The sequence below is a fragment of the Phoenix dactylifera genome, chromosome 5 (genome assembly GCF_051530095.1).
Source record: "Phoenix dactylifera cultivar Ajwa chromosome 5, Ajwa_hap1_PhDact_Kaust_v1.1, whole genome shotgun sequence".
In the NCBI taxonomy this organism is placed as follows: domain Eukaryota; kingdom Viridiplantae; phylum Streptophyta; class Magnoliopsida; order Arecales; family Arecaceae; genus Phoenix; species Phoenix dactylifera.
The window spans coordinates 39,211,315-39,234,724 of record NC_143194.1 but is presented as its reverse complement, the minus strand read 5'-3'; the positions used below and the strand labels follow the sequence as shown (position 1 = coordinate 39,234,724).

Here is a 23,410-nt window from a genome sequence, read left to right as displayed (position 1 = left end):
AGGCGAACAAGAAAAAATAAGAAGCTAGAAGAGGACACAGATGATGTTGGTAGACATGTACTGAAACAGTGCGAGAAAATGATCATAAAGGAAATGTTGTTGGAAGGGGCTTTCAATCAACACTCCGCCCTACAAAATCTTGGGTCCTTAACAATATATGATTGGCAGCAGTTCGAGATATTTGTTGCACCTCTACTCAATACAAAGTGGTGCTAATTTTAATTAAACGTATGGAACTCAGTATGTTATATTGGATTTTTCCACGAAAACACCGTTGGATCTGTTTGGTACTTTGAGGACTAAGTCTTCAACTTGAGTTTGCTTGTATATTATCTAGAATGATCTTGAGTATATCTAATTGTGCAACTTTATCCCTTCTTTGTTCCTATTTTTTTTATCCCTTCTAAGAGGATATAATAGGCCTTAAATTCCAGGCAAAAGAAAATTGATTGGTTGCATGAACCTACACGTTACGGGTCATGCCTGAGGTCTCATTCACTCATGCACCTTGTTTAATGAACAAAGTGGTAACACTTTATTATATAAATATTAGGCAGATTGATACTGGTTATATGAATACCAATTATTTTAAAAAGAAAAATCATAAGCCTTCTGATCATTTTCGAATTTCAGGTCAATCTCGTACAGTTCTACCATTCGAGTAGCACTTCCCAAGATCTGACCCAACATATTTGCGGCCAAATCACCTTGCTGCTTCTAAGCCTAGATTTCAATAAATTCTCAAGGGAACAGGCTCGGTATCCCTTTAATTGTTCCCAGCAAACGACATGGTCAGAGGTTTGAAGTCCATTGAAGGGCCTTCCCATCTCATGAAACCTACTTCATTGAGATCACAATGGACCTAGGCTATTTATACGCACTCAAGAGAATGAAATATATCATGCCATGCGTACATAGTAGTAAGGGCAACATAGATATAGCAAACCAAGGAAGTAATCCAAACAGTAGTCATCATCACCCAAGAGATGGAACCATAGCCTCAGCCTGCCATATGAGACATGGAAAATGGGATACATTCCGGACCTAAAGTGGTATACCAACATCAAGATGGCAGTCCCTTCACAAGCTCCATCGCTCAGCTCAGGAACTGCATGATTTTGAAAAACTGTAATACATTGCCCACTCTACAATATAAATACAGCACTAATGTACAGGATGCAACTTATTCTTGCCTTCCCTCTCAACAGTAGAACATCACCCTCTTCACCTTCTCTTTCAAGGCAGGGAGGGGCCTCACAGAGGACCCATTTGCTGTGCGTGTGCTCCGGGATGCAGAGCTCTCAGATATCTCTGGTTCCATGTAGAACCGGGCTCGGAATGCAGCCAGATGAGCATAATATGCTGGTGGTACTGCTCGTATATTTATAAGGGGGAAAAAAAAGGGAAACATAGATCAGTAAAACTGTACAGAAGAAAACATTTCTATCAGGCACCAAGAAAAATGCATTGTTAAACAGCTTCCAGTGGCATAGAAATCATACCAACAGAAACAGATCGAGTGCACCGAGCATACCTGCAGTTATACATCAATTTAAATAAAAATAAGTTAACTGTCCCACTTACACGCATGGAATGAAAATTCATTTAAAGGGGCCTCACGTGTAGCATAGATTATTTGTCAGCGTCTGCATTTCATCAGCTGTGAAGTTGTTCTCGTCCCATAGAACATGGTAATGCGCTGGCCTACTAGTCCCCTGCACCAATCAACTTAGTTGTGGTGAACAATCATAATCTAATGTAGTAATAAATATTAGAAAGCCCAATCATGAATGATTATTGCATGAGATCATATCAGGCCTTCTAATCTTATCATTTTACAAAGCCCAATATAATTTATTAATATAGATCAAAGTGTTAATTCTTTTCCTTTACCGTCACTAGCCTACTTCATATAACTGAGAAACTAAAATGTAGAAATGTTTTTTTTAATATATTGAAAAACGGTATTTTTATAAACAAAATCAACTCTTCTCAAAGCATAGGAACCTCGCAGAAAGACAAGCTACTGCTGCAGACATCTGGATATTTTCCACATGAGATATTTGATTTCTACTCCACTCTCCAAGTTTTAGTATATTTGTTTCCCTGGACAACACTACTGATAGGGTTTAAACAGATCTTCTTGAAGGGTGTGCCACTTCATGTATTTAACTAGACATGCGGTTCTTTTATGAATTCAATATTCCAAATATGTTATTAGACACATCAAAAAGGTCCTAGAAGAGAAAGAGGCTTTTTGTGCACCCAGACATTTTTCTTTGCTCAAGTAAACCAATAATTGCTTGTTCACATCCAACAATTAGCTCTAGAACTCACCATGCTTTCATGTACATAGCACATCCATGAAAACACTAATTTATAAGTATGGAGGGTGACAAAGAACACCATGAGTATACCTGTATGCCAGCATGACTGCAAAGGTAGAAGTCAAACTCATTAGGATGACAAATCTTAGAATCAACTACTGTACCTGCCACATTAAAAATTTTCAGTGCATAAGCAACACTATTATTAATTTAGCAAGATAAATGATCATCTAGAATTTTATAGAAAAACAATGTGGTCTCAACAACAGCTAAGGAGTACTGCTGGACCCAAGAATTGACAAAGAAATGCGCAATTCCTACTTGGAGAAATAACACATAAAACTTAAGAATTTGGAACACCATTGATACCAGGTAGGATGTTCCCACTCCTGTCTGTGCTACTTCTGTCCTTGTGATTGTTTGCAAATAATCTTGTGTGGTGGCGCTTTTGGACCACCACAAAGGTAACAGGTGGCTGGTAATTTGGTTCTAAGGACGCACATGCCTATAGATGCGAGGTAATTAGTGCATTTAGTCAGATAAATGGCTAAAAAAAATTAGGACCAAAGTTAGGTGCATGCTAACCTTACGAATAGCATCTAATTCATATAGTAAGACTTGATAGAACTGCCCTTCACTGACACCATCCCTGCAAGAAGCTTGAATGGAAAAGTGATGAGTAAAACCAAACCCATAATGTGGTAAAACGAAGCAAAACTATATGATCCCTCACTTAAAGGGGGGTATAATGACAAGCATCAGAAATAAGGAAATGGCTAATCAGACCTATTACCTATAAAAGATTATCCTTAGCGGCTTTTGTCCTGTGGCCTTCCTGAAGGAAATCAGAAGCTCTCTGCAACAGTGATACGAATAAAATATAATGAGTTCCATTTTACACCAGAATTGAAAAGATGAACAAATCCAGAACTTCCACCAAGTATCTTGACAAAGCTTGACAAGTGTTAAAGAAAGCAGTTTAGTTATATGAAGTTGATAATTTTGGCAAATCGGAATCAGACACACAAATTCTATACAGAACATATAATTGTATCTTCTGACTTTCTTCCTGTACCTGCAAGCATTAGAAAGATGCATAAAAAATTTAAATACAAAAAACATGATTTTTCAGTAAAGATTTTTTCATGCAAGTTATATAAAGGTGATTCCATTGGAAAAATTTACCATAAATGCTTCAGTGGTTAATAGCAAGGTGCAAATATTAGTTGCAAAACTTTAATAACCACAGACTCAGCATTCAACAAATTACGGTCATCCAACCTATCAACAGCCACACAATGCTTCCAGGGAGATACCTGACTACTCACCAGTAAGGAAAAGAAACACAAACCTGATCATGCCTCCTGTAACCGTGCCCCGCTGAGGATCATGCCATGTCTTGTACAGGTCCTGAATGAGTTCTTGCCGATGAGCTTGAGCACACACAAGTCCAGCATATTTTGTAACTTCAGGCCAGTCTTGGGAAGCAACAACCTGTAAACACATGTCGATAGAGAAAATATACCAAGGGGTATCACCGTCAGCGCTCTTATAAATGCAAATTCTAAAGAACTGAAGAAGTGATTTATCATTACAGCAGCAATTGATGGACTGGAGTCCTCTCCAGTTTCAGGATGTGTTACATCTGCTCCAAATATTATCGTTGGTGTATCACTGACCAAGGGAATTCTCCAACTTATAGCATCTAGAAGTACAGTATTTCTTCCTCCCATCTGCATGAACCACATGGGTTAAAATGGATAAGTATCCCTTGCTAGTTCTTTATCAGGAAACTGAACAAAGAGTTCAAAATTACCTTCACATTAATTTTAAGTGACACATTTGCCAGGTATTGCTTGCTAACTTTAAAAACATGCTTTGTCAGGCAGCACTGGGATATTAATCCCAAATCAGTTTCACATATTCGCTTCAGATCTCCTGTATACATATAAGGATCATGATAAAAAGACCACTTTCGCACAATGTGAAGGATCATGGTAAAAAGACTACTTTTGCAAAATGTGCATGGACACATTAGTAGACAAAAAATACATAGAAAGAATAGTAGCAGCGTAGTGATGGAATGTGAGAAATGCAAACAGACCATATAAAGAACCATTATTGTCAGGAAGGATGGCTAAAAGAAGCTCTAGTTCTTTCCCCTTGAGTTTGTTCATTGCTGCATTATATACATGTTTAAGAGCCTTCTCCACTTGCTCTGGCCTTGCAGAATAGATCGGAATTACTGGCTCATGGTTGAATTCCTGCAGTGTTGGATCTACAGATTTAGGCATAGTCATGAATTACAAAGATCTACAATGCTTGTTCCCAGAGATATGGACGGGTGAGAGAAGATCATCCTCAAAAGGAAAAATGAAGCAATTAAAACTTGCTTAAGATCAAGGCTACCGGGTTGCAAGAGTTTACCATGCCAGATATTTGGCACATCTGTGCTAGCTCCTGACAAAATCCACGAGCAGTGCTTTCTTGAACACCTCGTGAAAAGTTAATACAGGCCCAGTGGTTTACTGTGCCTCCATTTATCACTTTCTGCATTGTGGAGATGTGTTTTAATAAATGTAAGGCTGAACACATGCACTCTACAGTGCATCAATAGTTCAGTTGGTAAAATCTGAAAATTTGTGGTACAATTTTTCAATGATCTGCACCTTGTTCATCATATTCCATTGGCCAATCTGTGGCAAACATTCCTTCTCTTTGCCAGTGTCGTGATATTTTAGCTTTACAAAACACATTAGATAAACAAATATTCATCAGCATAAGAGAGTTGTCTGTACATCTGGTGAAACCATTTTATTGTAACTTACAAATCCACTACCAACAAGAACTACGCATTACCCATGGAGCAGGAAGAACTCGAGCTTCCACTGAGGTGAGTCTGTCACTGATGTTGATACCAAATTCCTTTGCATAGGGATCTTGTTCATACCCATTCTGATGAACTGTCTGAAAATGGGGGATATATAATGAAATTCTGTGAGCCTAATCAACGAAAATATAATACAGTGATAGTCAAAATAAGAAAACAAAGATTTCAGTAAGGCCATCAGATAATAACAGACAAGCTGTAGCAAGTTAAAGCCTCAATGTTAAAGCCTCATTAAGATAGGGTGGTGATAGAGTAGGCCCATCAACCAGAGGACCAAAAAATCTTGCAAAAGCTGCTGACAGTGAGCCCAACATTCTGAGAGCAAAGATGGAAGTTTACAAGATGGCAGAAACACATAAAGTCACATTAACACAAATAAAAGATCAAAGTGGTTTAATATAGCACGAACAGGGTTCTTTGACCAAATAAATGCAATAGCATAGATAGTCCTAGGTACAATACCTGTGACTACCTAGGTTGCCACAAGGGCACATAGCATAAAATCTCCAAGAACTTGCTCGATAAAAAAACAACCAAATCCAATATTTACATAAAAATTACTTAGTAACCCATATGTCATTCTATTCTTGTTGCAAATAAGAAACAAATTTCATGACTAGCAACACCATCTTCCATCCAACAATTTAACGACTTACAAATGTCATTCTTAAAATGGTCTAATGACATCCAAGAGTCCAAAACATATACATATTACAAGTTGGAAATATTTATAAAATAAATCCTGTATGCTTAGAGCTATTGCATTGGTAGGTAGGAATCAATATCTATGCTAGATTTATAAATACATAACTATAGCTGCATATTTGTATTAAGTAAGCTCATTAAGATCTTAAACGAGGATAGCCTATTTGTCTCGTATTAATGTAATCCCAGTTAAGAACTATGAACCCAGTTTAGGCTATATATTTAAGTAAAAATTAGCTAAAAAAAAACCCTCATAATCGATTTGGCCACATCTATATATAGATAATTAATTTGGTTTTTCAGCTTGCTTTGTTCAAAACTCCAAAACCACACAAATCTAAGATCAATACATTTTAATTTCTGTATCAGAATTTCAGCCAAATTCAACTTCAGACCTAGCGACATGAATGTTGAGGGTCATAAGTTTGTGTACTATCATTTCAGATCAAATAATTACCGACACAAGCACCACACATGGGCATTAATGGCATCCAAAATAATTACGGACACAAGCACTTCATATGGCCATTTTGGATAAAGTAATTATTAGTACACAGAAACGTACAAAAAATGGATCGAATACATCCAAAAAATTTGATCACATAAGTTCATGATGCCCAATATATTTACAATAACATCCTTCCCTTTCATGTGTATGAGAATTTAGGTTGTATTTTGGTAATTTGGACAATGTGTCTAAACCTCCTCCATCCTTCCTATGTGTACATAAAAAATATGCCCATATATGTGTGTAACGCTCCAAGTGTCCCTACACAAGTAAAGCAGTTACTAGGAAGTCTGGGCATCATATTAGTCAAACATAAGTATTTTGGGTCAGTCTACGGGGCAAGCATTGCCAAACAAAATATAGGCATTGGTCCATAATAATATCATGAGAAACTATGAGATGGGCCAATCCCCTCAATTTGTGCTATAAACAAGCTACTGTCAATACTCAATACCCAACAGTTCACGCCAAACTAGTATTAGTACATAGGTCTCAATCCATTGATGAGGCAGTTTAGACTTTTGACCTGCAAGATATCCAGTTCCTGCTCTCTGGGCCTCTGGCAAGTAACCTTCAGCAGGGAAGTAATCTGCTTTTCATTCAACCTCTTTGTGTATCTCTGACCCTCAACTATCTTGCAAGCCTGAAAAGTAGATGTCCAATTAAACCTGAAATAGCTAGGTCAATATAAGATGTTGTAAGGCATCAAACTCACTTCCATTGGCAGATAATTTGCTTTCTTCTGATTTCCTACTTGAAGACAAGGAAGATGCGAGTACTGAATCGTAAATCCGTACATCTCTTTGAAGTATTCAACAACAGATTTCATGTTCATTTGATCATCAACAGGAAAACTGTTGAAAATAAAAGATTCAGAATAAGATAGGTCAATGGAAGAATTCATTTCTAAGCACAAGTTCTATTCATTGCAGCGTCACTGATATCAAACTCTGAACCAACATAAAAGGATTATGGGAGCATATTATCTATTTCGTTTACAATAGACAGTTTGCATAAAACTGTGAGGCTGCGTATTCTGAGGATGTTGTGCTGTGATTATGGGTATACAGATGAAGGGAAATATAATGTTGTCTTTCAAAGTCACATTTATATGCTCTTGTGCATCGCGCCCCATGATGACGTGCAGTATCTAAAGGTTAGTTGTTTATGTTATATACTTGGGTATTCCATCTCCTTGCACCATTTGCCTCAACCATCATACTATGTGATCCACAGTCATTGTATATAGCCACCTTAGAATGTAATAGCTGGCAAAGGAATGTGGGAAAGGAATAGACAAGAATAGGCAGGTATCTTATAATGTGGAAAAGGCATAAACAAGAGTAGGCAGGTATCATATCATACATTAACTCGCGAGTCGGTTGTGATGTCAGCCCTGAAATTCGATATTTCCGCCGCACATTTCCTCTGTGAGTGACTTCAACTTTCACACCTCTAAGCGCCTTTTTGATCTGAATGACAACAGTGGTCATACATGAATATTTGATTGAGCATGAAGTATTGGAGTTTAAATGGAAAATCAATAAAAAAATATCACATTCCACATCCAGGATCTTGAAATTCATACATCAGCAGATTGCATCTAATTGTTCTTTTGTCAAAAATTTCTTAGACAGTGTGCAACCTGTTCCGTGTTTTGAGAAACTTGTCTATGTTTGCCAAGAGAAAGCCACAAATTGCATTGATACAGTGAAAGTGCCAAATGTGTTTAAAAAATAAAATAAAAGCAAGAATTAATGTAGTTCTAGTACCGAGTGCAGTATACCTTGATACGATCAGCGTCTGACAATGGTCGTGATAGCACATCTTTGCCCAAGATCTGAGTGACAAACTCAATCACAGGGAGTGGCTCGATAAAAGCAGTGGAGGACATATCTGGAGGTGAGATATGAAAGCATAAACTCAGCCACAAGCACTCATGAAATATATAAGGTGCAATGCCATAAAGCTCCACGTTGCAGCGAATGGAAGGGCAAAGAAGAGACAGACTCCTACCAATATTCAGAGAGAGGCCCATCTGAGTTGGCCTGATACTCTGGTAGAAGCCACACCATGACTGTAATCCATCACCGAGCCTATGTGGTTTTCTGATATCAGGAGAATAGAAGGATCTCCCAATAGATATGTACCTAGTAACCAGTTCATAAAAGAATGCATCCCGAGCAATTACTAAGGATTCAAAGAGTCTTCACGGAGAAGTAAACAGGCAGTAAGTAGTAACTAGATAAGGGAAAAGATGGGGCACCTTTGACTCGATAATTCCCTTAGGACAATATCAAGAACCTGAAGAGCTTCCTGAGGAGCATCAGCCTGCTTTCCAGCTATGAACTGACGCAGATGGTGAAGGTCCGCTCGAGCTACAAACCTGATCGCCACCTTATATTCTTTTTCCCTTCAGGTTAAAAAACAATGTCAGTAACAGCTTCCAGTATGAAATAAAATGCAAGCAAAAACGTGAAAAGAGATGATGAGCATGAAGCCACCCCGACCTCGTAACTCCTATTCCATCATCCTCCTCCGCGATCTTCACAGTAAACTCCTTGGAATTAAAGGGCAGAAATCCGGCCGTGTAAAGGCTCTTCCTGCCATCGTAAGCCGGAAGCCGCATCCCCAACTCCGTCTCTCTATAGAGTCTGACCAACTCTGCCATGATAGCTCTGTTCATACTTCGGGAGGCCACCTCCGGCGCGATCGTAACCTGCAAAGAGATGCTCGGAGAAGAATTATCAGAAGACCATAGTGGAGTCTAGATGGCGCGTACTTCATTTTGAGAGAGAGAGAGATCAGCTTACATCATACTGGATGAGGTCCTTGTCCGGCAGCTCTGCGAGGAAGTGGTTGGCCTTAACAATGCACTTGGTGCCCACCTGGCCGAACCCAGGCCGGCGGTGGAACCCGATGCCTCTGCTGGAAACAGGCGGTCCGGCATTAACGCCAGTCTCCATCTCCGGCTTCGCCAGGGGACTCTCCGCCGCGACCTTGGCTCTCCCTCTTCCCCGCCGCCTCCCGGCGCTTTTCTTGGTAGCGACCGGCAACGAGGTGTGGCTTTCGAGCTGCTGCTGCTGCTGGTGGTGGTTGATGGAGTTCTGGAAGGGCTTCTTGGAGACGACGTGCTTCTCCCCCCTGGCGGGGTCCTTGGCCAGGTGGCGGAGGGGCATCTCGCAGGAGGGCGAAGGGGAAGGGGAAGGCGAAGGCGAAGGCAAGGCGCGGAAGCTGCTGTCTCTCTCTACCACTGCGAGCATGGCGGCGAGGCTGCCTGTTTACCTACCACTCCCAGAACCATCACCACCTTGTAGGCATTTATCCTGGGTCCGGGTGGCACAGCACGAAGAGGAGGAAGACAGGATTAGCAAAGGGTTTAAAGAAGGCGGTACATCAACGGCCCTTGCAGGCGATAAGCAGAACAACGGGGATGTAACTATAAATTAAAGCAACAGAAACCGTAATGTCCCCATTGATGATACCTACTCCAGAGGTATGGAAGACCTATACCCTTCGGTTCTTTTCTTTTTTTGACTTCCCAGACGGTTATTTAAAGAGCCTTATCAACGGCCAGAAGGAAGAAAGGAAGGAGTAGGAGTCTAGCATAGGCAAACCGAAAGATAAGAGTGGGTTGAGGGTTCTTCTGCGGTCGTCTTTTTCTCCGTTCAAAGGAGCTGCGAGCGGTACTAGTAGTAGAAAGCAGAGGAGATTCTTGAGATTCTGAGAGTAAGAGAGTATGAAGCGAGCAGATACGCCGCTGGTAACGGCTGCCACGAGCTACAGAAGAAAACAGACGGCCATGATTACCTTCTTTGGTCTCGTTCTCCTCCGTTTGTTAAAGTCCAAAGCCCTCATCCTTTCTGCTCCTTTTCCTCGTTTGTTTTCTAACCCCCAGATAAACACCAGGCATTTAAAAAACATCAAAAAGGAATAATCTAGTAAGCAAGTGGAATTAAGCGAAAACCATCCCGAGACGGATGCATGCTGAAGATGAGCTAAAGAGGGTTATAGAAATATTGAGGAGCCACTCTGGGAACGAGTGGTCCGGTCCTGGTGGCATGTTCCGACAGGCGAGAATTAAGAAATGCTATGTGAGATCTGATAGGGATGGGAGAGAAGGGGGATAATACCGTGGAAGTGTCGTTATGCGAGAGTGGCGAGAGGTGGGCCGGATGTTGGCAACAGTGCTAGCGGGGCAGCGGCGGATAACAAGGACAAGGACTCTCTTTCCTAAAAGCCAAGGGACAAAGAGGAGCATTCAGCACCAGCAGAAGCAGCACTAGGCTACACGACGAAGGCTATTACTCTCCTCCTGCCGCTGCTGCTGCTGCCGCCTCTACAGAGAGGGAGAGAGAGAGAGATACAGAGAGAGAAGATGACTGGGTTGGGTGGGAAGACGTTGTTGTATTAATAGTGGGAGTGCGAGCGCCTGAAGGGGTGCGCTGCCGCGACTGCGACGCCGCCCGTGAGCAGGACACGAGGTGCGCTGGCCGCTGCCCACTCGAATCGGTACATACATATACATACATACTGTAGCCTGGCAGGAGCCGGTACAGGCGCAAATTAAATTTCGTCTGCCCACCACCTGTTTGACTCCTGTAGCGCAGCAGACGACGGGCTTGGATGCGAGCAGGCAGAGGGGTTGGATGGTGTCGAGCACTTTCGGAAGGATAAACGTGAGCTCCACATGGTGAATGCGGACGGTAAATCAGTTAACCGGTGCGGTCATTTTAATAATCATATGGTTTTACCTGCTCAAGCTATGATGACTCACCAAGTCACGTACCACACAATTCCTTCCCTTGTGTGCGAACCCAACCAAGGGTATGAGCCCAAACCAGTCTATCAGACGCAGGGTCTAATGTGAAGGTAAAGAATGTCTCGACAGGATTTTCAGACTAGAGATAAGGACTTATAGGAAAGTTCAGATCCTCTGCGGAATGCACTATTGTAGTGTTGGTTTGTATTAAATGGAATGAATGATTTAAGATGATATTAAAGAATTCAAAATGATGTAGGATTGGCTTGAAAAATACCAAGTATGACACAACCAATTTGTTGGAGGAGAATCTATTGTCGTTTTGGATAATGTCGGAATTAGTACTTGAACTTTCTCATTGTCGTATTGATTATAGGATTCTGCTAAACAAAAAGAAACCTTGTGGAAAACATGAACCATTTATCGATAAAACACGAGAGAGCTATGCGTTAGAATTTAGCAACACATCCTACTAAATTCTAATGGTATTATAAAAAGATCTTGCAGAGAAAGCAAAAATCATGCCAATTTTTGCAAAATATTATGAGATCAGATGCAGATTGTGCAGACGACAGCTTGCACCACCTAAAGGCTAAAAGGTATATCCATACTCATGTTGCCCAACATAGTGCAAAACAAACTTGATTGGTAAAAGAGAAATGTCAATAAATGGCATCCATTAAGGTGATTCCTCTCTTAATCGGTGATGGCATATTTCATTGATTAATTAGCAACAGCTAAATATGGTATTTTTTCTCTTTATTAATTTTTTTTCCAAATTTTTCTTTAAAATTTTTCAAAATCTCCACATGTCAATCACCAATCTACCCATGTACTGTACTTATTTATTTTCTGTCACTACAAGAGTGCTTAAGTTTTATTTTTTGAAGCACATACTGTAAAATTGTTTGGTTCAGAACTGCATGCAATTTATATTAGAAAATATAAGTTGTTTGTATCCAATTAAATTTTAACACATCATTCAAAATAATTAGGATATTGTTCTTAACAAATGGCCTGGAGACATCTGTTAACAGAATCCTTGGATGACAAAAGGTCCTTTTTCTTTCCCTCAACCTCGATTTTCTAGAACATGTTATACTATTTCAGAGACCAATATAGTGGTTATATCTGCCTCAAAACTTAGGACTTTCAATTTTTCAATAATCAAATAAAAATATTATAGATTATAATGGTTTTTAACATGGTTTTATAAGAAAAATAACAGGCAATGATGGAAAAAATGAATTGCTCTCTTTCCCTTCACTTTTTTCGAATAAAAAATATTATCTTTTGGACAGTACACTCATTTTTGGAACCAATTTTGATTTAAAAAATTAAATCTTGAAATGATAATATTTTACGTGAAGAAAGGCACAATCGAAAGCAACAGCCATTATTAATTATATAATAGCTCATTATAATCGCAAATGACATGTTAATTATAACGGTCATTATTGTTTCTCTCCTGCTACCGAAAAACAAAAAAAAAAGCATTATAACGGTTATAACACCATTATCTGAAACCCTGCTCCAAACTTTACTCCAAACGTAAATAAAAATATACTGATGTTTATTGTATGATTTGTTTTGAATAATTTCGGCTATCGATAGCGCGAGGGCAAAGGCATATATAGCGGTCTAAAAACAAAATCTCTAGAAAAATAAAAAAGAAAACAGAGAAGGAAACTCGAGAGGCCTTTTTTCTCAATCATATCCTTTCCCCCAAAAAAGAACCCACATCCCTAAGCCTTCCCTACGAGCCACTCTAGCCATAAGATGTCCATTGTTCCCAGCATCTCTTTTGATTATCTTGCCGGCGTAACCTGCAGGGAGCCCCTAATATTTTATTTTATTTTGCACTAGTGCACTGCCTTGACGTGGATCAAAGAAGTTGCTACTGCCTAATAATAGGTTGACAAACAACTCCTCCCTCGAAGTTAGGATGAGATAAACATAGATCCGAGTTAGTACTTCAACCTTAGAATCCCAGTCCACTCTAGCTAAGTAGAGACAGTGAAAAGCACTGTGGCAGGTCTAAACTAATGCTCATGAATTGTTTTCTAAGAAAAAAAGAGAATATATATGATGTGGTGTTGATGCGGAGAACGTGATACGGCGCAATAAAGAAAGGTTGTAAATAGGCTCTGACCCCGGCCGGGGAGGCCAGCCGGCGTGCGCGCCTGGGCGCGGCCATTAAAGGCCAGGCTCCTCCTAACAACAATAATAATAAAGTTCTAAAACGAACAGCTGTCGAACGTCAGATCGTGGGGAGGGATGGAGCCACTAAAAGGCGCAAAAGAGATCCCCCAACCCATACCCTACGAACTTATTTTCCCTAAAGACGATGGTAGAGAAAAGAAAACGACGGTGGGGGGTGGGGCGAGAGAAAGCGAGAGCAGGAAATAAAACCCTCAGAACCACACCCGTCCGTGGAGGAGGACGATCGATGACCCACCCACGGCACGCCTTACACGCAAGCATGCACGCCTCCGCAAGCACGCGTTCCAACGGCCTGTCACGTGAGGCCCACTGCCTGCATGACCTCAATTCATCATCCCCGCTCCCGGTCATCACTCATCAGCAGCGTCAACGTCCCGCGCCAGTCTCGGTTCACCTCCGGTGAGACTAAGCGATCCATGACGCGCATCTCCAGCCCAATTCGGCGGGCGGGCAGGCGGGCAGGCATTCAAGATCAGATCCAGAGCCGAGCCGGTTGCGCGAAACTTGACAATTGGCGCTCGGACGGAACGCCACGTTTCACGAATCCTAAAGCTCGCACGGATGAGGCGGTTGGGTGATTGTACCGGTGGTGTCGAAAGGCTGGCAGGCAATGGGGGGAAGGCTTCGCGTCGAGAGAGGAGGAGGGGGTGGGAAAACGACGAGAGCTACGAGACAGGAAGGGCAATCATCAGATGGCTTGCGGTCGTGGAGGTGGAAGGTAGCGTGAATTTTTCTTATGATTTGGATCCTTTGATTTTTAAATGAATAGGAGAGAGAAAGGTCGCGCTAAGATCTCGACAGTTATGAGGGCTCTGAAGAAACCTTTTGCTTCACGCTTTGGTTGCAGGCCCTGCCTTCCAAGCGTTGGAGAAAAAGCCTATTTTCCCTCCGCCTTTCTCGAAAGATTCAAGAAAAGAAAGGAGAGAGAGTCTCGGCCATTAATGCTTGCTTGCTAGTGGCTAAGCTGGTCCTGAGTCGCGTAATGTGGTTTGATTGCCCTTAAATTACATCGTTTCTGCCGTTGCCGCTGGCGGCAGAAAAGAAAAAACAAGGGAATAGCGGATATTCTTCCTCTGCGAATTCCCCCTTTTACGATATGATATTTATAGGGCAACATCTCGCAGAATACGTGATCAAGGAAAAGATCTCTCTCCGACGACGACAAAGATAATAGAAGAGAGGAGATCAGTTCAAAGACGAGGTGAAAAAAATCTGATATATTCACATTTAAACCAGAGATTCTATAAGATCGCAACGCTAAAAGATCCAAGGATATGGCATTGGGAAGATGGTCTCGAGGGAAAGAAAAGAAAGAAAAAAAAAAGATGAATGAAGTCGGCGGTTTCGGTTTTCTTCTTTCCATGCATTTTGGTCCATCTATATTCAAACAGAACAGGAACAAATGGCTAAAAAAGAAACGGAAATTCGAAAACGAGAGAAAAGACGGCTAGGAAACTGGTCGGATCCTGCCCCAAGAACCCTAAGCCGCACAATTTCGGGGAAGCAAGCGAAAAAGCCGCTCCAAATCACGCAAGCATGTAGAAATTTTTTTTCAATTAAAAAAACTAAACGAAAAAACGAATCGAAGAGAGAAGAGAAGCGTACGTACCTGATGTCGTGTCGATAGCCGCGAAGAGAGAGAAGCAGCAGAACGATCCGATCGGCGGTGATCCCCAGCGAGAACCAGCAAGAACAAGAACCCTAGCCACTTCTACATTCGAAGATAGGGTTCTTTCGAGGAAAGAGCGTGCATGCTCTTAGACATCAATAACCACTGCCTATGTCTTCCTCTCCATAGCTCTCTCCCTTATGTTCTTTTTTTTTAAAAAAAAAGGGATCCCATCCACGGTTAAAGCAACGCTTTCAGTGCGCTCTCTCTCTCTCTCTCTCTCTAATGCTCTCGCAGCAGCTCTTTTCTTTCCTTCTCTCTTTCTTTCTAAAGAAAGGGAGGATAAAGAAGAGAGGTGGTGGGCGGGGAGATCGAGGGAGCAGGAGAACAGAGAATGTCTGTGGACTCGGGGAGGGTGAGAGGCCTCCAACTCCAAACCAAAGCACGCGCAAGCGGAGAAGCAAATATAAAGAAGAAGAAAAAAAATCAATATGGACCCAAGACTCGTCTGTGAAAATGAAAGGAGCGTGGATTTGTGGAGAAAGAAGGACTAGCCTCTCTTTCGCGCGAATCCACCGTTGGATCACCCGCCACACAAATCTCGAAGCGCTTTAATCATCCGTCTGCATAAATCTCAAAGCGACCGGTGGATGATCCCACGGTGGATTCGCGCGAAGGAAGCCGGATCCTTCTTTCGCGCGAGAGATGCACCCCCCGACCCGGGGATGCGAGGCGTTGAGGGGTGAGCAGCGCACGGTTCTCGAGGGCCACCTTCTCTCATGCTTCGCGTGCTGATGCCCGATGCCAAGGCGTGGCTCTCTTTTGGGGTACAGGTACACCGTATATCCGAGCTTGATGAACGGATTGATCGGATGGATGGATGGATGGACGGACGGATGGGCGGTGGTACAGTTCAAATTTTAAAAAACGGTCGGAGATTCGTGTGAATGATGGGTTGTGATCACTGAGTGCATATATGGAGCACCGCGTACATTATCCTCTTTACTTGTGCCATACAGCACATGCTTTTAAGATTCAATCGACAGCATTATAACACTCAAGGCTAAGAAAACCATTCTGCACTATGGTCGTGTTGTGTGTTTTCCTAGTAATGCTGCACTACGGTCTCCTCTTTGCAAACCTAGTGATGCATCAATCACAGCATTTAAGGTATCTGGTCTCGATGCAGCCGTGCTACCAACATCATAGTTCGAGAACATAAGTTGCATCTACTTGCTTCTATTCCTCCTCTGCTATTTAGTCTTATTCTTACGGGCTCAGTTGGATGTGCTCATACGAAATTAGTGCGAGCAGCTGATATACCTCAAAAAAATTAAAAAATAAGGCCTTGCAACATTACGCATAATATGCAAAATATTTTTTGTTGATAAATTGGTTGATTTAAATTTATCTAGAATAGATAAAATCATGAAAAATAAAAAATAAAATATTAAAGAAATGACTAGAAAGATTAGCTAAGAAAATCTATAATATTTATTAAGATTCGGGTTTAAAACACTAATGATATACTCATGAGTTATACAATGTTTGCAACCAAGATGCCAAACTCCCTGTGTCACAAATGTATGAGATTCTTGTCTTGCATCGCATGCATGATGCTCAACCATACCCATGGAAGTGGGATTAGCAACTGACGCATATCCTTGAATTACACCACCTTATTGCTTCAAATAGCCATTGAATTTCCTTTCTCTTCTATGGAAAACATCATTCGAACTGCTGAAGCTTAGGAGGGGCAAGTGGGGCAACAGCGCGGATACGGACGCAGTCCCCACTCAACTAGATAATGCTTGCCACAGTGACAGTGTCCACGTCACCGGCCACCATGTCTCAAAAGAGCTCTGCAAGTGAGCTCAACTGCTTGACATTGGAGCTACGTACGAAGCAACTAAGGTTTATTATTTTCCAATTAAGTGACCCCACCCATTCTTTATTAGAATCGCTTCCCTTCCCCTATAATTGGGGATGCTGACTCCCATCAGCTTCATGGGTCCGGAGATAAATACTCAAGTCCCCGGACCATACTCTTTTAAGTCCGAAAAGAACTTGGGTTTTGACTGGTTTCTTTTGCCTCTTTTAGCTCAGTTTCTAGCACACTTCAAAATATCCTTGCTAATTGCATGGCTTTCCTAGCTAATGTATGCGTCGGGATCATTTAATCTCTTGCATGCTCAAAAGATATCCATTTCCATGTACACATTCTAAAGGTTCAAGGTGTCCCGATTAATAATAGATACTTCAGGTTTTCTGCATGAAACAACCATTAAATTCAAGCGTGATGCACTGCATGGATAAGATAAAGAGCAAGCATTGACTAAATTTGGACGCCATGTGTTTTGAGGGGACATCCCCATGGCACACACTTAAAAAAAAAAACGAACGAAATAGAAATGCCGGCCATTCAGCTACATCAGCTTAAAAAAAATTAAAAGAAAGAGAGGGGCATATATAATATATATAATATATATAATATATTATATATGCATGTATATATACGTATTTTTTTTTGGCATTCGTGCACTAAAGAATAAAGCACTCCCGTCCCGGGACAGAAAGAGGATACAAGTACTCCAAATGACTGGCGGTAGAACCACTGATTAAAACGAATCGGCCGGTACGGTTTCTTTTATCGGAGGCTGGGCTTCATTGCACCCATCTCACGTCGGCCTCTACTTTTTTTTGTTTTTTTCCTTTACTTTCCCTTGCCAAAAGCCGAGAAGAACATAGGCTCTGCAATACTAAAACACGCCCCGAGTCCCACATATGGCCTGGCGTCAGGTCACGCTCAGCTCTAACTCGGCCCTCCATGTGATCCCTGATCCCCGGCCACCCCTCCATCCCCATATTCTCCACCAACGGGCAACGGGAGAATGTTTGTCTCCCCTGGGAGGCTTTTTTCAGACCGTCCAACCCAAGCCAGGTTGCACTTCATCTCTTTCCTCTCTTGGATACTCATATGTTTGATGGTGTCGTGCAAAAGCTACAGGGGAAGAATAGCTGGCCTCTGCTTTGCTTGCTCGTCTGCTACAAGCTTGGCTTTATATTCCATTTTTGGATCCATGGACTTACCAGAAGATCTCATGAGAATTGAATTTTTTCGAATAGAAGATGTTTCTATGCTGACCCCAGTTGAAGTGCTCCTTTTGGAGCTCTTCTATTCTTTCCAATAGGTACTTCAAAAAATCCTCCGAGGAAGTATCGCCAATCCCGATATTCAAAAATTTCTGCTGCGCCTGGTGACGCCTTCATGGCACAGGATCTTTGAAGGTCCTGACACGATCATTGGTATGCTTAACAAATTTTAATCAAATTCAACCATCTCAATTCCCGAGCGATTGCACCAAAAACTCGAGTTTTTTTTGGATTTCCTTCTTGATCAATGACGACCGCAGCATTGGTTTTATATCGTATGAGGTCACTAGCATGTCTCAAGGAGGAGAAAGACTTGTGTCCGAAAACATATGGCACGGCTCGAGAGACTCGTGTGCGGTAGCAAGTTACGTACGTATTCGATCCTGTGCTTACCTGTCCACAGAAAGCAAATCAATGGGCAGGAGAGGCTTGCTGGCCGGCTTTCTCCTATGCAGGGATTTTGGATGCAAGCTGAGTTTGAATGCATAGTAAGTATACTATTGAGGCTTCTGGCAATGGTTCGTTTGGATCCTTCACTTGAGATTTCAAATCATGTCGCTTGAACATTGTCTGCATAGTGATCGCAGTACAACTCGTGAAATGTAGACCTAAATGGAGTTCACCTAGCACGTATTCTTCACTTGCTATTTTCCCCAGGATATGGTGAATATTTTAGTGCCATTCCAAACTGTTATGTTGTGCATGCTGTAGGAATCTGACCAATGCACTGTGATCATAAAATTTCTGTCCTTTTCTTTTCTTAATGTGTCCATAATGTGAACTGTAGTTGATGAGTTTTATGTGAACTCACTTTCTCCTTGCAGATCCTTTTGGATACAGTAGCGTGTGAAGTTGGTGCTGGTACGAGAGATGCATTGAATTACCAACCATGTTGGCCTGCTGGTATTGGCCAACAGGCCGATCTTCTTAAGAAGTAACGCTAAGAGGCATTGAATGGGCTCCGATCATGATCTTGATAATAGTTACAGTAGTAGTAAGGATATGATTAATATGATCATCGCTATCTGCGAATCATGGATAGTTATTGCCATGCGGTTAATGCACGATTATTCGTTACCGTATGGTTATGGCACTACCCGATAAATTAGATAATGGGCACTACTCTCATCCTATATATAGGGCTGACAAGGGGACCCTTAAGTAAGCAATACTACGCTTTTCTTCATTTATTCTCTCTCTATCCCACTATTGCTCTTAATGTCCGACTTAATCATCGGAGGGTTCTCTGTTGGAAACCTTCTGGCAAGTAGAATTCTTTACATGTCAATTCTGCTTTCCTTCTCGATTCCAACTGACCTCAGCGTACCTCTATTCTAGCTAACCTCGGCATACTTCAGGCAGAGACCGGTCACAACCTAAATTCTTGTAGCAACATATCCTATTTTTTTCTTATCTACTGAGTGTTGGTATTTTCTCTTCCTCCTTCTTCTTCCCCCTTAAAAACTAGTCATCAACTCTTTTATTGAATTTTGTGGCACAAACTGGAGCTTTATTTGCCAAAAAAAATATTGCAGATATTCCTGCACTTATGAAGGTGCCGTACTATTCTCTATAGGCCCATTCTAAATTTATGAAATCTGTCTCAAGATTGTCCTGATCATAGCTATGCTCCACAAATTAAATCTCATAGGCATTTACTATTGTTCGCCTTTTAAAAATATACCCCTTCCTCCTTGCATCGCCAATCATGTTTAATTTGTGAGCAGAACAAAAAATTGGAATAAGACGGCGAGGTTCTTCACACGTTACACATGCATTTCAGCGAGAATTGGCAGAAAAGAGTGACAATTACTATCTCACCCATATGATACCAACAAGCGAAGAGGAAGGGGTGAGTTGGTGACTGTACATCATGCCAATCATAAACAGTGCATGGCTGGCTACATGATGCATGAGGTGTAGAATATAATTTCTTGTTAATGAGAGCCCGCATTAGCCTATATTTTTTTTCTAGAACTTCGAGGTCTCGGCCTAGATAGGAACTAGGGACGGTGGTGGAAAATTGCAGCTAGCATTAGAGGCATCTTGGTCACGACACTAAAGCAAGAAGTATGAAACATTTTGTGACCAACTCCCCTTCATTTCGGGTCACGACAGGAACGCTTCTCGCAGCCTGCTCTACTCTATTACTAAATGAAGAGCTGGTTGTTCTATAGACTTGAGCAGTGGAGAGCTGGTTGTTCTATAGACTTGAGCAGTGGAGTAGGTGGCTCGAGTGTTGTGAAGATGGCTGGTGAGGACACCTTCCGGTGCAAGCGAACTGTGGTCAGTACAAGAGCCTTGGAGCCTGGGCAGGTCCGTCTCCCGACTTCTACTACAAGCTTCCATGGAGAGATGGCAAAGGATGGTGTTATAACGTGCACGCGTCACTTACAAAAGGCACAGGGTGTCTCTTACGTGAGGCAGATAGTGGGGTCGTCTTTTCTCAAGAGAGATACATCCACAATAATTGAGTGGATCTAGAATTGGGGTGCTCAATCGAGGATCGACCGCTGCTCCACGATATTCGCAGATTACCAAGGAAATACGACTTTCATTAGGCCACATACGTATTTCGAAAGGCGAACAGTGCTGCAGACTGGGTTGCTTCCTGCGCGGCTCACAACTCTAGAGGTTTCATATGAACGGACCACAGAGCTGTGCCAATGCCTTTACATAGTATTTTGTTTTTTGATTTTATTGACCGCATTCACACCCATCATGTATGAGCCGCCGATGTATCAAAAAAAAACAACAAAGAATCAAAGAACAAAAGACATGAGGTGCACATCTATCGCCACAACACAGACACTACTAGACAGACTCGATCCGCCTCATAATAGTCCAGATTGGACCCAACCCAGCTTAGTGGACGGCCCAAAGGTCACTACCTGGGGCCAGTTCACGTCATTTGCCGTCGGGCCGGACCTATTATAAATCGGGCATGGCTTCGGATGACATGGGGCCCTTCAAAAACATTTGGGATGGGTCGATTTGAGTTTGGGGTTCCTAGGCATTAACTTGTTTTAAGGTCGATTAATTAAATTTAAGTTCAAGAATTGGGCAACCCCTGCATGAAGGATTGAATTCACAATCCTGATAATTACAAGCTTCCAACCTTGATTTCCTTGGGTTCTTCTGCAGTTCCAAGATTGAGTTTCTCGGCAACTTTCATCTTTTCGTGATGCTTCAAGAGATCAACAATATCTTTCCGTGGTTCCTTTTCTTGGGTCTCTTCACTTTCTATCCCCGTGACCTCGAGATCTAACTCTATGCTAAAAATTATAGGATTTTGCTAGAAATTGCGGAATCAAGTTGGGCCCAGGGCAAGATTGGTTTTCCTACGGCATCAGATTGGAAATAGAGATTTTAGGGTTGGCGGGCAAGGTTGGTTTGCTCTTTTATAGTTTTTCTTTCTTGTAAATTCTTTATAAATAGTTTTTGTAAACTCCACTTTTCTAATAAAGGCCGGGTGGATTTGTCTCCCTCTTTATTAAAAAAAAAATGCAGTGAGAAATATTGGCTAGGAGGAGGTGATGGCTTTGATCGAGTGGTTGCACAACAGCAAGGCAATGATCAAGCCTGTTGCTAGGCCCATCATGCCTTGTGGCTGTCAACTGCTGTGTGGTCTTTGGGAGGTCTTGGGTTGCCACGAAGCCATCTTTGATTTTCCATGTACTCAATTCAATTCTGAAGTTGATGCGGCTCCATGCAAATGTCCTATAAATAAATAAACTAAAATTTAAGGGCTCTTGTGCAGCATATGATTTATTAGTTAGTTTTATGCCAAGAGGTGCATAAATGGCCCTCGTAGAATATGGATGTAGGAATATTTTTTGTTTATTGTATAAAAGAGGTTAAAGACTTAAGACTGCATTTGACTCCGGAATAAGAAAAATGGGAACAGTGAGATATATATCTTTGGCATAATTTTTTTACAACTTGCTTCTATTCATTTTTTACAACTTGTTACTTCTGTTTGGCATAATTAAAAGTGCTGCCTGGTTGTAATTTTTAGAATAAGTTTGTTTTTCGGAATAAGATGGTTAAATAACATGTCTATCCTATCGTCCATCACTCCAAGCAATCAATATAGAACGCTTTTAGAAGTATGCAAACTTATCTAATGTTCGTAATCCAACTAGAAATGATAACTCTTTAGAAATAACATTTATCCTACTGCAATTCCTAATATATCCAGTGACTTGCCCTTTGACAATAAAATCGGTAAATGACATGCTTGTCTTTGTCATTTGTCATTTTTTTTTAATATAAGAACTGATTAGGAGGCTCAATCAATTTCACCTTCGTCGTAAGAAAAAGTACTCAATACTTACAATCCAACTAGAAGCAGTAATTATCTTCTACGTTCTCTAACAAGTGACACTAGTCCAACTAGATGTAAAGAGCACCTATACTATAATTTAGGAAAAAAAAGAGGATGCATTACAACTACAATGGAGAGTGGAGAGGCTGTCAAGAAAGAATGAGCTAGGATAAATTGTTGCAATGAAGGTGATTTTGTCCATTGCTTAAAACTAGACCAGCATAAATTAAAACATTTATGATAGGAATAGCTTATGATGGGGTTTTCTTGGAATAGTTATGCTTCTTGTACATTTTTTTTCCTTCAAAATGTCATGAGAATCTTTAATCGGCATAACTATTCTCTATGTATACTAAGCTTTTAAAGATTGCTTGTCTTGCATAAACCTTATTCCAGACCTTATGCCTGCTTTATACCCTAACGAGAGGTATCCAGCCTAGAAGTGCAGCTTCTTATCACAGGTAGGCAGCTGGAACAAAGCATGTAGATATACTCCTTTCTTCTGAATAGGGATGGTACAGTATACACTGGGTTAGGAGAATGGGGTTTTATCAATACTCTCGTCTGTCGACCATCTACTAAATTTGTCAACAATCTACGAAAGGTCAGAAGAAAAGTGATTCCTTCCATCCTATCCATGCACGCTTGCTTGAAGAACCCTTCCTTGTCCCAAAACTTGGAAAGGAAATGGGCATAGATCCCATCTAAAATGACAGCTAAACTTATCCATATAATGGATCCCCAGCTTTTGAGTCTTGTAAATGACTGCTTGAAATTTTCTCCGGGGCCTATCGGCAGTGCAAAACAAGCTTGTTACCCACAAACAGAGGGGAAGGATACCTTCTAAATTGCTGCTCGCCGTAAACAAACAGGTGGACACCAGGTGCAGGGTCCAGCAATTACAGC

At 41.4% G+C, this 23,410-nt stretch overlaps 1 protein-coding gene across 4 annotated transcripts; it reads right to left on the bottom strand.

Annotated features, from left to right (window-relative positions):
• Positions 1–954: 954 nt before the first annotated feature.
• LOC103708817 (protein argonaute PNH1-like) lies at positions 955–15,544 on the bottom strand. 4 transcript variants are annotated; one of them, XM_088722842.2, is made up of 25 exons: positions 15,025–15,544; positions 10,241–10,317; positions 9,916–10,119; positions 9,244–9,756; positions 8,941–9,149; positions 8,697–8,843; positions 8,447–8,580; positions 8,217–8,326; positions 7,796–7,902; positions 7,146–7,284; positions 6,957–7,073; positions 5,187–5,294; positions 4,997–5,068; positions 4,755–4,877; positions 4,432–4,591; positions 4,144–4,265; positions 3,923–4,060; positions 3,679–3,821; positions 3,121–3,183; positions 2,913–2,976; positions 2,697–2,832; positions 2,418–2,491; positions 1,621–1,715; positions 1,503–1,534; positions 955–1,371 (listed from the first exon to the last, which is right to left on the bottom strand). In XM_088722842.2, exons 4-25 carry the CDS (start codon positions 9,691–9,693, stop codon positions 1,202–1,204), a joined length of 2,913 nt encoding a protein of 970 aa, XP_088578968.2. In that variant the 5' UTR covers positions 9,694–9,756; positions 9,916–10,119; positions 10,241–10,317; positions 15,025–15,544; the 3' UTR covers positions 955–1,201. The 4 variants fall into 4 exon arrangements, with proteins under 4 accessions (XP_088578968.2, XP_088578969.2, XP_038984630.2 ...); XM_088722843.2 differs by lacking the exon at positions 9,916–10,119 and having other exon boundaries at positions 15,025–15,463; XM_039128702.3 differs by lacking the exons at positions 9,916–10,119; positions 10,241–10,317 and having other exon boundaries at positions 15,025–15,463.
• Between the last annotated feature and the right edge of the window lie 7,866 nt (positions 15,545–23,410).

What these genes read in the sequence shown, in the direction of transcription:
- LOC103708817 (XM_088722842.2), bottom strand. Translation starts at nt 9,693, where the DNA reads ATGCTCGCAGTGGTAGAGAGAGACAGCAGCTTCCGCGCCTTGCCTTCG. An exon ending in CAGACGCTGATCGTATCAAG is followed by an intron (nt 7,903 to 8,216) that starts GTATACTGCACT and finishes GTTGTCATTCAG; the next exon opens with ATCAAAAAGGCGCTTAGAGG. An exon ending in GAGTGGGAACATCCTACCTG is followed by an intron (nt 2,492 to 2,696) that starts GTATCAATGGTG and finishes TTAATGTGGCAG; the next exon opens with GTACAGTAGTTGATTCTAAG.